The following is a 13,215-nucleotide window of genomic DNA, read 5'->3' as shown; positions in this document are numbered from 1 at the left end:
AATCTGAAAATGATGAAATTCTTTAGATGAGTATCGTATGAATGTAAGTAATATGGACTTTCGTGTTTGATAGTTTCGAAATGACTATTGGAAAGTAATTTTATTGGTTGTAATATTCAGAACTTTTATGAAAACTAAAATGTTTGCGAGGCATTCAGAATTTGCCTACCAAAATCGAAGAAGGAATGCGGCAAGTGTTTTCCAGGCGAAAATGTTTGCAAGCGAGTAGTGCTGGGACTACCGGTGTGTTCGGATATCTGCACGGACCTTTCAAAAACGAGGCTAAGGACACTTGGCCAACGAGTCCTGCAGTAAGTTTCAGAGGGCAGTCGCCTCTCTATATATGATATACTAAAATATTCAGAAGGCTACTAAAACACCTCCGTCGTTCTCGCTATCAAATATCGAACGTCTTTTTTTACCGCTAGCTATTTACGAGATGGTGTCCTGAGCGGCCACGCCTTAAGGGCTTAACTCTGTCACTTATGGTTTATACACAAATCACCTTATGTCTAGTTTACAATAACTTAACTTAAAGCTTAGGGCAGGTATACTATATATTTACTTATTTCATAAGTTTTGTAGTTTCAAAATGCCTAATGTGTTTTCATCATGGTGGGACTAACTGAAAGGTCGGTAAATATTTCCATATCGCTTATTTGGGATTAACTATTGAAGATTCGGTTCCCATGAAGAGTCTTATAGTCAGACTATGATAAAAATGTATGAAAGCATGTTTTCAAATCTTCAGCCATCATATTAATTATCTACATTCAATCGTGAACGGCTATCTCTTTATTTATTTTATATGCTCTGACGCCGTGTGCACCTGAATAGGTACTTTCTGGCAGTAAAACGTAAACGACCTCACGAACAGATGAGATATGGATATTCACAGAGAGATCATTAACAAACTCCACGAGCTCCAACTCCCTTTATTCAAGCGACACCCATTGAATGGCAAAAGTTACAGCCTACTTGTTACTTAGATTCAATTGCGGTTAGGTTACTGTAGCCTTACACTACGTATGTTGGTCTCAACTTTTTAAGATTGCCACCAGAGCGCCAACCATCACTTCACTTCCCTGGTGATACTTCTCCTACTTATAAAATTCCTAGAAAGTAAAGCCTGATAACAATGACTCCAGTGTTAATTGATCGCAGGGAGGGCATAGTAGCCGTTGCAACAACAAAAAGTAGTCTTTGTCTACTTTGTTTTGGTAATCAGCCCAACTTTTCCGGCGCATAGCCTTGAAAGAATGCATATTTGCGGTTTAAGTTCTGGATTTGGAGTTCATCAGAGTGCTCTCCTGCAAGGTGTGCAGTCTTCACTACAGAACTGAGGCTTTTCTTTCCTTATTTACAGGCTCTATTGCTCCGTAGGTTTCGCGCAGTTTCGATTAGATCTAGAGTGATTTTTTAACACAACGCATCAATTCTCTCCGAGCATTATCTGCCGTTCTGGGGGCAATATCACTTTTGATTAGATAGCTTTTTCCTCTTTTTTGTTACATAAGCGCTTGTCTGCCGAACCGCAACCGCTCACTTATGATCGCAACCGGCACACTAAAAGTTGGCTGAGTCACTAAACAGCTTTATGTAGTTGGAAGGTTTTGGTAAGATCACACCGAAGAAGGGAATTTTGCAGATGAACTACCTTTTGAGATCTAGAATAATCCATTCTTACACTATGTGCACACTTCTTTTTAGGCAAACACACTTTAGCGCCGGAGTAATGAAAAATTGAGCTGAGCTCAGACTAAATATTTGTACTGATAAAGTGAGCTAAACCTCAGAAGTTTACTCTAAAAGCTTTGCCAGAGCTTAAGCCAACTTCTCATGTAAAAGGTCCAAAGTAGCTTTGTTCAGCTGCTGAAGCGACATTTGAGACAAGAAGTAGTCGCTGTGGCTACTTTGTGGATCATAAAATAATAAAAAACAGAGGCAGTTTACATACACATGGTGCCTTTTGAATTAAGGATATATGAGCTGACCTCCAAGCTAATGTGTGGTTGTCCTTAAATGCTGTTAGATATCGCTTCCATAGAGATATTTCATGTCATGTGGATACCAGAGCATGCACGATTTATGAGAAAAGAGATGATTGATAATATTGTAAGGGGATAAAGGGACCAAAAGTTTATAGGCTTAAGTCTTTTCCACGGAATTCCTTGTAGAATAATAAGTCGAAGTTATTATGCTGGGTTAAGTTGTGTTTTGTGACGAACTCAATGTTCAAGGATCGACAACAACATCAAGAAGTCCTCCTTGCATCGTATGGTTGTAAAAACGCCAAAAATAAAATAGCAGGCCGACTTCGACAATCTTCAGGATTGTAAACACCCCTGCCTGGAACACACTCGCAATGTCTGGCACATGAAAGATACTTATTTCCACATGAGATACAAACGTACAGTAATGAGACCAGCGGTGTATAAGTGATAATTCCAGGAAGCCATACCAAATTCCACATTGCAGTCGAATCTGGATCGAAAGCTGTTTTGGGAGATATACAATGTAGGACTGATGCAATTTGAGCAAGCCGCACATCTCAGGGATCTTGTGAAGCTAATAATTTGTAGGTAATTTGCCTTTTAATTTATGACTTTTAACTCGTCTTTGATTTTCCCAGTTCTAACCTTCGCAACCCTTATTATTTTATCGCTGCTTAACCTTTAATAATAAATTAATAGAAAAAGTATAGTCTCATTTTGCTAAGGTAACATGTGCAGTGAATAGGAAACTGCCTTACTTCCGGCACACAATGCGAACGTCAGCAGGCGCACAAAGCGGGGGTAACAACTAGAAACAAAAGCCAACGGGGAACGCAATATCCTGCAGGAAGAGGCAAAGTTGATATCCAATGGAATGAAGTGAAAAGGATGGAGAGAGCACAGCAAGATCCCATTCTAATGAAAATCGATTATACGGGCGACAGTTTGGCTAGTCTTTCGACTGGTTGGCTAGTCGGAACATGTGGCGTATACGCTTTTAGATAAATAGTAGAAATAACTCGTTAAATGCTTTTAATAAGGACATAAAATACAATCTTCGAGTTATGGCGAGCAAGCAGAGAAATTTTTGCGAAAACGCTGTGAAATATGCTAAATGACACAGAGAAAAATTACTTTTACAGCGAATTCATGAAAAATTGTTAGCAATTTAATAGAAGCAGAAAGACATTGCAAAGCAGTTTAGAAAAGTTACTTGCCAAAGAATGGCATACGAGTAATGCATAGAAGCTTTAAAAGAATGAATGAACGAAAGAACAAAGTTGAATTGAAATGAATTCGCGTAGAAGCTGCCATATGATGCCGCATGCTAACGCCACCATGACCGCCGCCGAGCAACCAACCAACCAGCCAACTGACTGACTGACTGAATGGCACTCGCTGAAATGAAAACATAAGCGTATGTACATATAAATCTAACATCTGCAACATGAAAGACAAAAACGGGGGAAAAAACAAAACACGGAGAAAAAAACTGGTCAAATGGAGTTTGGAAAAAATATAAATAACGCACAACTCAAAGTGAAACAAAATAAAACAAACAGTCTGACAGTAAGCGCCGACATTAACTAATGGAAAAGTGAACCGAAGAAAAATCGAAAGAAATGCAAACGTACTCACGGACATGAGTAATAAAATGTATGTATGTACTTAAATATATATATATGAATGTTGAAAAAAAGCAAGTGAACGAACCTTCAAATGTTGAGTAAATGCTTTCTTTTACAGGACATGACCGTTCAAGTGGAATTCCAAGCAGATGTGCACTTCTCGCAAAGCAGCACCCAAAGAAAGAGGTAGTGGTGCGCTTAGGTGGAGCAAAAGCAGTGCTGTGAGGAGGTACAATTCAGTATTGTGTGTGTGCGTGTGTGTGTGCGATGGTTGCATGTTTTGTGACATCACCTACACTTACCAATGGGCATATCAGTGATACGAATGAAAGAGTTTACCGATTTATTGAATTCACAAAAAAACTATTTATTAACATTTTTTGTAATGGGTCTTTAAAGCCAATAAAAAAGAGAAATCAGCATTTTAGGAATTTAATATTTCGGTGCATATTAATTTAGCGTATCGAAGGCGGATGGGCAATGAACTCATGAGAACAAAGAAATCATAGTTTCCAAACTCAATGAGGAAGTTTGTTATGGTGATGGGTCATAGGTGGACGGAGATTCGCTGGGCAAAGATGAGCCGAATTTATATTTTTCATGGCACGTCGTAGAAGTTTTAAGTTTGTTCTAGTAAGCATTCCAGATCTGTCTGCACGACTCCATCTCTGCTAAGCTTTGGATGAGTAAATTTCTATAATTCTGATTTTGATATTCCTGACACATTTCGTCGCTTGTTCATCCTTTGTTACATACCTAGATATGTTCATATGCCCTGGGACATATATAGGTGGGTAGATAGGTTGGAAGGAGTGGCTGCCATCTGCAAGGCACACTTAGGCCTTATATAGAAGACCCATTGTGTTACCATAGTTTGAGAACATGCAATTATCGCACTCTTGAACCATTTCGTGTTACTGATGAATCTTATAGAACACCTTGCGTTGATCTTCCATGGTCAGCAAGGAACGATGATTTCAGATACCGCTACCTACCGCAGAGTTAAGACCGTTTCCTCCTCTACGTTGTTATTACCAGATTCTGCAACATCTTCGGAAAGGCACAGCGAAAGGAATTACGAAAAAGCTGACCAAATTCCAAAAATCAAAGTTATCCGACTGTTGCAAAACATTGTAATTTGTCAAGAGGAAGGTCCATTGCATAGCGCATGAAAAGTATAAGGCAATATTTTTTGTATCTTCTTCACTAGAGCAGTTTAAGTAAGAAATCAAAAAGAAAGTCACGATTGAATGGCGCGACGAAATAATAACGGTGCACATTGTGTTGTGTGGAAAGCTTACACAGGGCAACACTGTGATTTTTTTTTTAGATTTTTGAAGTGGAACTTATTTATTTTTTATTTTGAAATAAAAAAATATTCAGACGTAGCTCAAAGCGCTCAAAGTAATCTATGTATTTTATATGGTGAAAACCCATTTTTCGTAGAAATAGTATAGAATTCTTGAAAATCAAAATGTTTCCTATAGGAAAACTCTGTTTTCCTCAGGAGATTTCCCATACTAATAAGAAATGCTTTATTTAACCATTATTAACTACTAGCTAAAATCCAGTGGGTGAGCCAAAAAATATCGTTAGTATTAAGAGACCTCTAAATATTTTTTGATTTCGAAATCACAAAAAGTGTATATTTTTTTGATATAGAATAATCCTGTAGGGTTAGAACGCGGATTCCGAGTATTCCGATCGAAAGATTTTGATTTTCAAGAATTCTATACCGTTTCTACGAAAATTAGTTTTTTTCCATATAAAAGATGTACGTGGAAAACTTTAAGCGCTTTGAACGACCTCTAAATATTTTTTGATTTTAAAATATAAAAAAATAGGGATCTATTTTTTCGATATAGAACTATCCTAGGGGATGAAAGCATTTAAAATTCCGACTTAACTTATTTTGGACCACCCTAATGCACATGCGTAGGTATATCTACATACATATGTATGTAAACCTTTGAAGTTACTTCCACGCAATACATTGCGGCTGCTTGTCTGTCAAATGACGACACAATAAATGACAGACACGGCACGAAATGATATATGAATTATGACATAAGCGTAAATAATATAAATAAGAGCAGGGGCGCACCCAGGAATATATTTTAGGGGGGTTTTATATATCTGAAGATATATCACCGGAAAATACTGAAAATTTGCTTGATAATACGCTCTTTAAAATACATTTACGCAAGTTTTATGTACAGTATGTAATAAATAAATAAACGTTTTAAAATTCATAAACTGCACTTTATTTACATAAGATTAACAGAACTCAAACACTTTTAACCGACTTCAAAAAAGGGGAGGTTATCAATTCGCCGGAATACAATACTTTTTTACCACGTGAACCGATTTCAATAATCCTTTTTTTATTGGAAAGATGGTACCTCAAGGGTCGTCCCGTAATTTGGTTTAGAGATCCGATGATTGGATCATGAAGAAATTAACGGTAACCCTAAATTTGTATATGAAAATTGAAGTCGGTTGTGTTCTTTCCTTAAAAACTACTTGTTTAATAAAAAGTTCTATAAACTCAAGATGCGCTCAACTTTCAAAAGTACCTAATAAAAATTTTAAAAAAGAGTCAGTAAAAATAAATTTATTGATTCCATGAATTTTTGCACTTTTATGGTAATTTTTTCGATTTCTGGTTTCTGGTTTTCGATAGATGGTGATTTTTCACGATTGCTAAATTTTTTTAATATTTCGAGTTCCGAAAAAATTAACTGAACTCTCAAGGAAAACAAATAATTCATATGAAACGACGGACGAGAAATGGAAAAGAAATTTTCTTCTACCAAATTTTCATAAATCAGTTTGCAGCTCGCAAGAAAAAAATGCTCGTATATTTATTTCCTCATGAAAATTTACAGCAAAAGCAAAGCGCTTTTTCAAGCAACAGAAATTATAATAAATATTTCTTATAATTTCCTTGAGAGCTGGATTCTTAGCTTTAAGATATAGTTTGCATTTGAGGTTATTAGCTTTAGGGGGGGGGGTTTGAACCCCAAAACCCACCCCTTGTGTGCGCTAATGAATAAGAGTGTACGCAAGAAACAACCTAACACTGAACAACATTGCCTTTGCATGTGCCATGCACAGATGCCACAAAGCACAGAAGCGCCTGGGGAATTTTGGAGGCAGCATCATTATCAACACCTTTGAAAGTGTGCTTGGCAGCTTGACGTCTTCACATATACACTTATGTGTGCGAAAATTATATGTGAACATGCGTGGAAAACATTATCGAAGTTTCCCAGTTTTATGCCCTTATATATATTACAATATTCTTTGCCACGACACTCCCCTGCGGTATGCTTTTTTCATATATTTCCCACTTTGAGTGTTTCTGGTTTTTTAAATTCGTCATGCAACCACTTTAATCCATCGATTTTATTTTGGTGCCCGTATGTATGTATGTAACTACATAGTATATCTGGTGTAATGGTCAGCAGCCTCTTCGTATTTTCACATTTATACTGACTACGAGCTAAAGAGTCTCCCATCATACTCGTTTTTCAATTCTAACGGCCGTTTTGTTTCTATTTTCGTACGCTTTCCACCAATCGATTGTCACTTTAATATCAAATTTGCTGAAAATAAATTGTTATTGTACTCTGGTGTTTATTGAGAATGCACTTAAGTTCTTCTTAATGCAAATAAAACGTTAAGTTTTTCGCCTTTGCAAATATATTTTGTACGTGAATTTATTCACTTATTGTTTGTGGCTATTCCATCAATTGTATGTACAACTTTGCCACTTTCATCAAAATCAAGAAAAAAGTTTCTTTAAGAATTGTCCTTACTTTTCTAAAACCTTGTTTGCCCGACCCCACTATAAAAACTTGAAACAATTAATTTTTGTATGTAGATACGATACTTATTGCCAACCACAGGTATGTGCCCCTGCAGAGGTAGATCTACGGAGACGGTTCTGCATCCTTTGGTCTCTAATATTGAGAAGCCAAGAGCATTTCGCGACACAGCAGAGGCTTTTGGCTACATATTCACCGCGGCACATTTGAATTGCACCCCTGTGCGCCAAAAATAAAAAAATTTCAAAACACACGAAAGAATCGATATACTATGGGCCAAATATAGTAAAACATATGATTAATTAAAAGAAATATTTGAAAAATCAGTGCAATGTAGAATTAGAATGTGGAATATAGAAAATTTTGTAGAATTTAAAAACAGTAAAGGTTTTTTTTTGGTTTAAAAAGACGAATAGGTATTGAAAATGCGCTTTTTATAAATTTTGTCTTTTTAAGTTAATACAATTTGCAGGACAAAATTCGGTGATGAGGTCGCGCCTATATTAGTACTCAAATAATAAGAAAAAAAAATTGCAAATTTTCAAGGATGTTTAAGGACAAAATTGGTAAAGGACATTTTCCATACAAATTCGACCTTATGCACCAAAAAGTCTACTCTCTTATAATTCTACAGAATTTTTTCTTTTATATGACACTCTTATTTTTATCCTACATTGCACTGAATGTTTTAAATAATTTTTTGAAATAGTCATATTTTTTAAATTTCAAAGTCCCTAAAAAAAATCCTGTCTCCTTGTATAGCTTTCTGTGTGCTTATCGACACACCAATAAGCTTATCTTGTTCCTGATAGCACGTAGCAACTGGCGTTATTGGCGTAGGATCAATTTAAGTATTTCTATAGCATGCCTTTATTATGCCTACTCAACACAACGGCACTGCCAGTGTAAGTGGTTTCGAAACTAATAGGGAATTTACATGAGGCGATTTTTCAGGCGATTTTTAGTTGAAAGCAACATTCGCCTGGTGTAAACGTCCTTTCAACTAATCGATTGCAATGAAATTGGTCGGCTGCCCACTTTCGTTCAACTTTTGATTCAACTATCAATCATGTAAATTTCCTATAAGCATGCAAGCTGTGAGGAGAATGTTGAAATTATTTACGAAGTTTTATAGAGGCTGCTGTAACTTCTGGACTAGTTGCTTCTGCTTAGAGGTTCCAGCTGGCGTTCCTGATTTGCTGCTAGGATCTTTATGAGAAAATGATGATCTAGGTAGTTTTTAGAAAATCTGACACAGAAGACAGACTCAAAAATCACACGACTTTTCGTGCTTGATTTTGCGGTTTTTTGTTTTAATCTGCATAAAATTATTTTCCACACTTTACGAGTGAGAGGGCCAATTACGAATGGAAGAGCGAACTACGTGCCTTGGGAAAGTACTTTTATAGCCTAAACGAGTTTCTAAATGGCTGGTTTAAAACATTATTTCAACATTTATATATAGATATACAATGTAATAACTGACACGTACTTGGCGATTTTCGGTTAAAAAATTTCATTAAGAAAATTTTAACGGAACGCGCGGCCATTGTTTGTTTTCTGCATCTTCTTCTTTATACTGCTATTTCACGCAATCCAAAACTAGTTTTGACCAACCCTTACGCCCCCAAAGTGAGTACTTGCGAATATGAAAATAATATTTTTTTGTAACAAAAACATTCAGCTCTATTCAAAATACATTTATATTATTGCTGGAAATGCGGTTAAGAGCGCAGTGCTATTTTTTACCTGTACAGCAATGCTTAACTACCGCAAGCGCAGACGCATACGAACAACTGTTGTTGTAAATCAGGTAGTAACGCAGCTACTTGTTAAACGAGGCAGGTGATCATGACCAACTTTCAACTTAAATGCTATAACAATTAAAAAAAGGGATGAAGGTCAACTAACGTGGAAGTCCACTACGCAAATAAAAATAGCTTACATAGATTTTCGTCTTGTCTTTAGGAAGTGCTCCTAAATAAGTGATATTTTCATAAAAAATGCATATAAATAAAGAACATACAGAAAACCAGAGCATTAGTCCGACAACAAACGCTGTTGCGTTAACATCGCTTTACATTAAGCTAAAAGCATCATGAGCTCAAGAGTTTATGTCGGCGGTTTACCGCATGGAGTTCGTGAAAGAGATTTAGAACGTTTCTTCAAAGGCTATGGACGAGTACGTGATATCTTGCTGAAAAATGGTTACGGTTTCGTAGAATTCGAAGATTCTCGAGATGCTGATGATGCCGTCTACGAGTTAGATGGCAAAGAATTGCTCGGTAGGCGTATAGTTGTAGAGCAGGCAAAGAGTACAGCGCGTGGCGTCCCTAGAGATCGTTACGATAGTGGACGACGTGGTCGTTACAATGACCGAAACCCCAGATCATCACGCTATGGACCACCGCAACGCACCGAACATCGCTTGATTGTGGAGAATCTCTCGAGCAGCGTTAGTTGGCAAGATCTGAAGGACTATGTGCGCCAAGCCGGTGAGGTCACATACTGTGATGCACACAAGGAGCGTCGCAATGAGGGTGTCGTCGAATTTGCAACGCGTTCAGATATGAAAGCTGCCATAGATAAGTTGGATGATTCGGACTTGAATGGCCGTCGCATACGTTTGGTTGAAGATCGCACGGCCAGACGTGGTGGCGGCCGTGGACGTGAAAGGACTCGCTCACGCTCTGATTCACGCCGGCGTTCTCGCTCCAAATCAGGTCGTTCATCGCGTTCACGCTCAAAGTCGCGCAGCCGTTCAAAGTCGCGTGGTCGAGGACGTACCAAGTCGAAGTCGGTTGAGAAGTCACGTTCGCGTTCACGCTCACGCTCACGCAAATCTCGTGAACCATCTAAGTCCAAGTCACGTTCGCGTTCTGCCAAGCGTGATTCTCGTTCACGCTCGCGTTCAAAAGCAGCAAAGCGTGTTTCACGTTCACTATCAAAAACACGCAGGAAGTCTGGCGAACGTTCTAAGCCTCCACGTGACTCACTTTCGAAATCCAAATCACGCAGAGATTCTCGTGAACGTTCCAAGTCTCACCGTTCATCGAGGTCAGAGCGCGACTCACGCAAAGATTCGCGTTCACGTAGTCGCTCTTCTTCACGTTCTCGGTATGCCTCGCCGGCAAATGCCAACGATTCAACGAACCGAGATGAGAGCATGGATGAGTAGGCGCATTGTCAAAAATTTTAGCCTTTTATTGACTTGGAAAAAACTATAATCTTTGCAGCTACTTAATTGTAACCATATTTACTAAGTATGTTTTTGCATGGAAATATTGAAAATAAAGAGCATTCCTAAAAATGGTTGATAAGGTTTTAATTTCGTTAAATTTGTTTAAATTGCTAGAATTCCAAAATAGATTTTGATCATATTCTGATCTCAGCTCTAACAAAAGCACACTTTTTACATTGGCTTCTAATGTCCCTAAAACTTTATTGAAATTACATTAGAAATTGATTTATGGTGTATGGAAATTTAACTCTTCTTTGGGGCTTAAGATCAAAAAGGGTATGCCTTATATTAGACGACACTAATAATCGGTTAATTAATCATATGATTAATCATAAGTCAAAAAATAATAATTACAGTTATTGAGAAATAATCGATTAATCGAATTTTGAAAGGTATTTTTTACAGTGTGTATTCACAAAACACGCACCAGCTTTGAAAAAGGTGCTCAAATATAGTGTTTTTTCGAAAGTCCATAAAGTTTGGGATAAATAGTTTTCATTTCCTCCCAAGCGTCGGTGATATTCCGCTTTATTTCTAGGACTTGACAATTTAAATAAAAACTAATTTCATCATGTGGGTGACCTAAATCAGCATCTTTTCGCCTTCGTTTGTGTTCAAGAGATTTATGAACGGCCCAAAGATCGAATACATTTTTTACTGATTCTAGGGACGATTCGCACATTATTTGAGTTCGCAAGAACTTCATTGCTGAGGCCAATGCTAACGGATCTTTGAAGTGAATTTTTGAACCTCGGGTAAAGTTGATGCAGCTAGCAAAAAAGGATGTTCGATGGATGGATTTTAGACAACTACAGAACTCATATTTCTTGAAAGTATTTATACGTTTATTTTACAATTAATCGATTAACAATGGCGGCCGCTGTGATGTAGTGGTAAGCAGTGCGCGCTTCCACTCCGCAGCACCTGGGTTCAAGTCCTGGTCAAAGCAACATCGCAAAAAAATATAGAAAAAAGGTTTTTTCTTAACAGCAGTCGTCCCTCGGCAGGCAATGTCAAACCTCCGGGTGCATTTCTGAAATGAAAAATAGCTTCTCATAAAAATACAATCGCCGTTCGGGTCGGTCCCTCTACTTTGTGTGACAAAATCAAGGCACACGCCGCAAATCGGAGGAGAAGCTCGGCCAAGCACCAACATATGTGTAAGCGCCAATCTATTATTATTATTATTATTATTATTATCGATTAATGGAACACTAAACTATGATAAATTCAATTATAATTATTAAGAAATTCTTCTTTACCCACATGCCATGTGTGCAATGATAGACAATTTTTGTCGTTCCAATGCCCAGTGAAAACTCGGCATTACTCGAAATTCAGATTACTACTCAGCTGCACTGAAATGGTCAATAACCAATTTTGGCATTTTGACAAACGATTAAATCTGATTTGATTTTCAGAGCTGAAATATTTCTATGAAAAGTCTGGTTAAGACGGTATGCATGTCGATTTCTCTTATCCGAGAATTTTTCTTTTATTCAACAAAACTAACAAAAATTCAACCAACAAAGCCTTGAATGCCATTAGGTTAAAATTTTTACTAACCGGCCAAGCATGCTACTCACAGCTGTAGAACAGCTAATGGTACGTACACACAGAAGGCGATGCCGAGCCGAGCGGCGTCAAGCGAAACAAATCGGAGCGAAGTTCGAAGTACGATTGTTCACATGGAATGAAGTTGCACGAAGATTTTTCCATGGAACCAGTTGTAGAATAAATTACAAAGCTGAACCCTTAATAAGGCGCATAAAAATCACAAAATTAGTCGCATGGGGTTCCCTGTGACCCCAATAAAAGTGTTGAAAAATGAGTTTTCGAAATAAGAAAATCAAGTGTAAATTATCAAAAATATTAATGTACTCTATTATCTTTAACTTAAAAAAAAAACATGTTTTCCACTTCAAACTTAAAATAAAATTTAAAGACTTACCTCCGCCAAAAAATTTTACGTTAGTGGTCGCATGGGGTCAACACTCAAGCGAGTAGCGACACATTTTAGGCTTGGGGAGATTTTGAACTAAAGAGCGAAAGAGCCAACTCTTTTAATTGAACTAATTCATTAGTTCGTTCATTAAAACGGACTAAAATTTTCTATGGCAACACTCTAATGAAAATGGAAATGTAATTCCACAACACTTTTGGGAACTCATTTTTCGTTGTAGGGGCATAACGAACGAGCAGATCGGAGTTCACGCAAAAAAGAAATTCTATTTCATTTAATTTCCAATGTTTTACATCGTTTAGTGTAATTTGTGTTAAAAAGTAAGTATTTGAGTTGAGTTTTTGGATTTTTTTTTTGTTTAACAAAAGATTTTCTCTTTCAGATGCCAAATCGAAGCACAATTTACTCGCATTCCGAAGGCAAAATTGATGGGGGTAGCGTGCCAAAGCTGCTGCAGAATCAACTGCCAAAAGAATTCGTGGTAGAGAAACTCGCAGCGGACTGAGCTGTAAGGTTTGTGGTGTCTGTGGAATTTACCATACGAAGCTTCGACCTTGGC

General features: G+C 37.4%; 1 protein-coding gene across 2 annotated transcripts; it reads left to right on the top strand.

Annotated features, from left to right (window-relative positions):
• The first annotated feature begins 9,546 nt into the window (after window positions 1-9,546).
• LOC118739888 (serine-arginine protein 55-like) lies at window positions 9,547-10,630 on the top strand. Of its 2 annotated transcripts, XM_036471384.1 has the most exons (2): window positions 9,547-10,388; window positions 10,473-10,630. In XM_036471384.1, the coding sequence occupies exons 1-2, from the start codon at window positions 9,551-9,553 to the stop codon at window positions 10,628-10,630; spliced, it is 996 nt and encodes a 331-aa protein (XP_036327277.1). In that variant the 5' UTR covers window positions 9,547-9,550. The 2 variants fall into 2 exon arrangements, with proteins under 2 accessions (XP_036327277.1, XP_036327276.1); XM_036471383.1 differs by having other exon boundaries at window positions 9,547-10,630.
• Window positions 10,631-13,215: the final 2,585 nt, after the last annotated feature.

Source organism: Rhagoletis pomonella, unplaced genomic scaffold (assembly GCF_013731165.1).
Source record: "Rhagoletis pomonella isolate Grant_MI unplaced genomic scaffold, Rhpom_1.0 Rhpom_scaffold_00005, whole genome shotgun sequence".
NCBI lineage: Eukaryota > Metazoa > Arthropoda > Insecta > Diptera > Tephritidae > Rhagoletis > Rhagoletis pomonella.
Note: the sequence above shows the minus strand (reverse complement) of the source record. Positions and strands in the feature narration are given on the sequence as shown.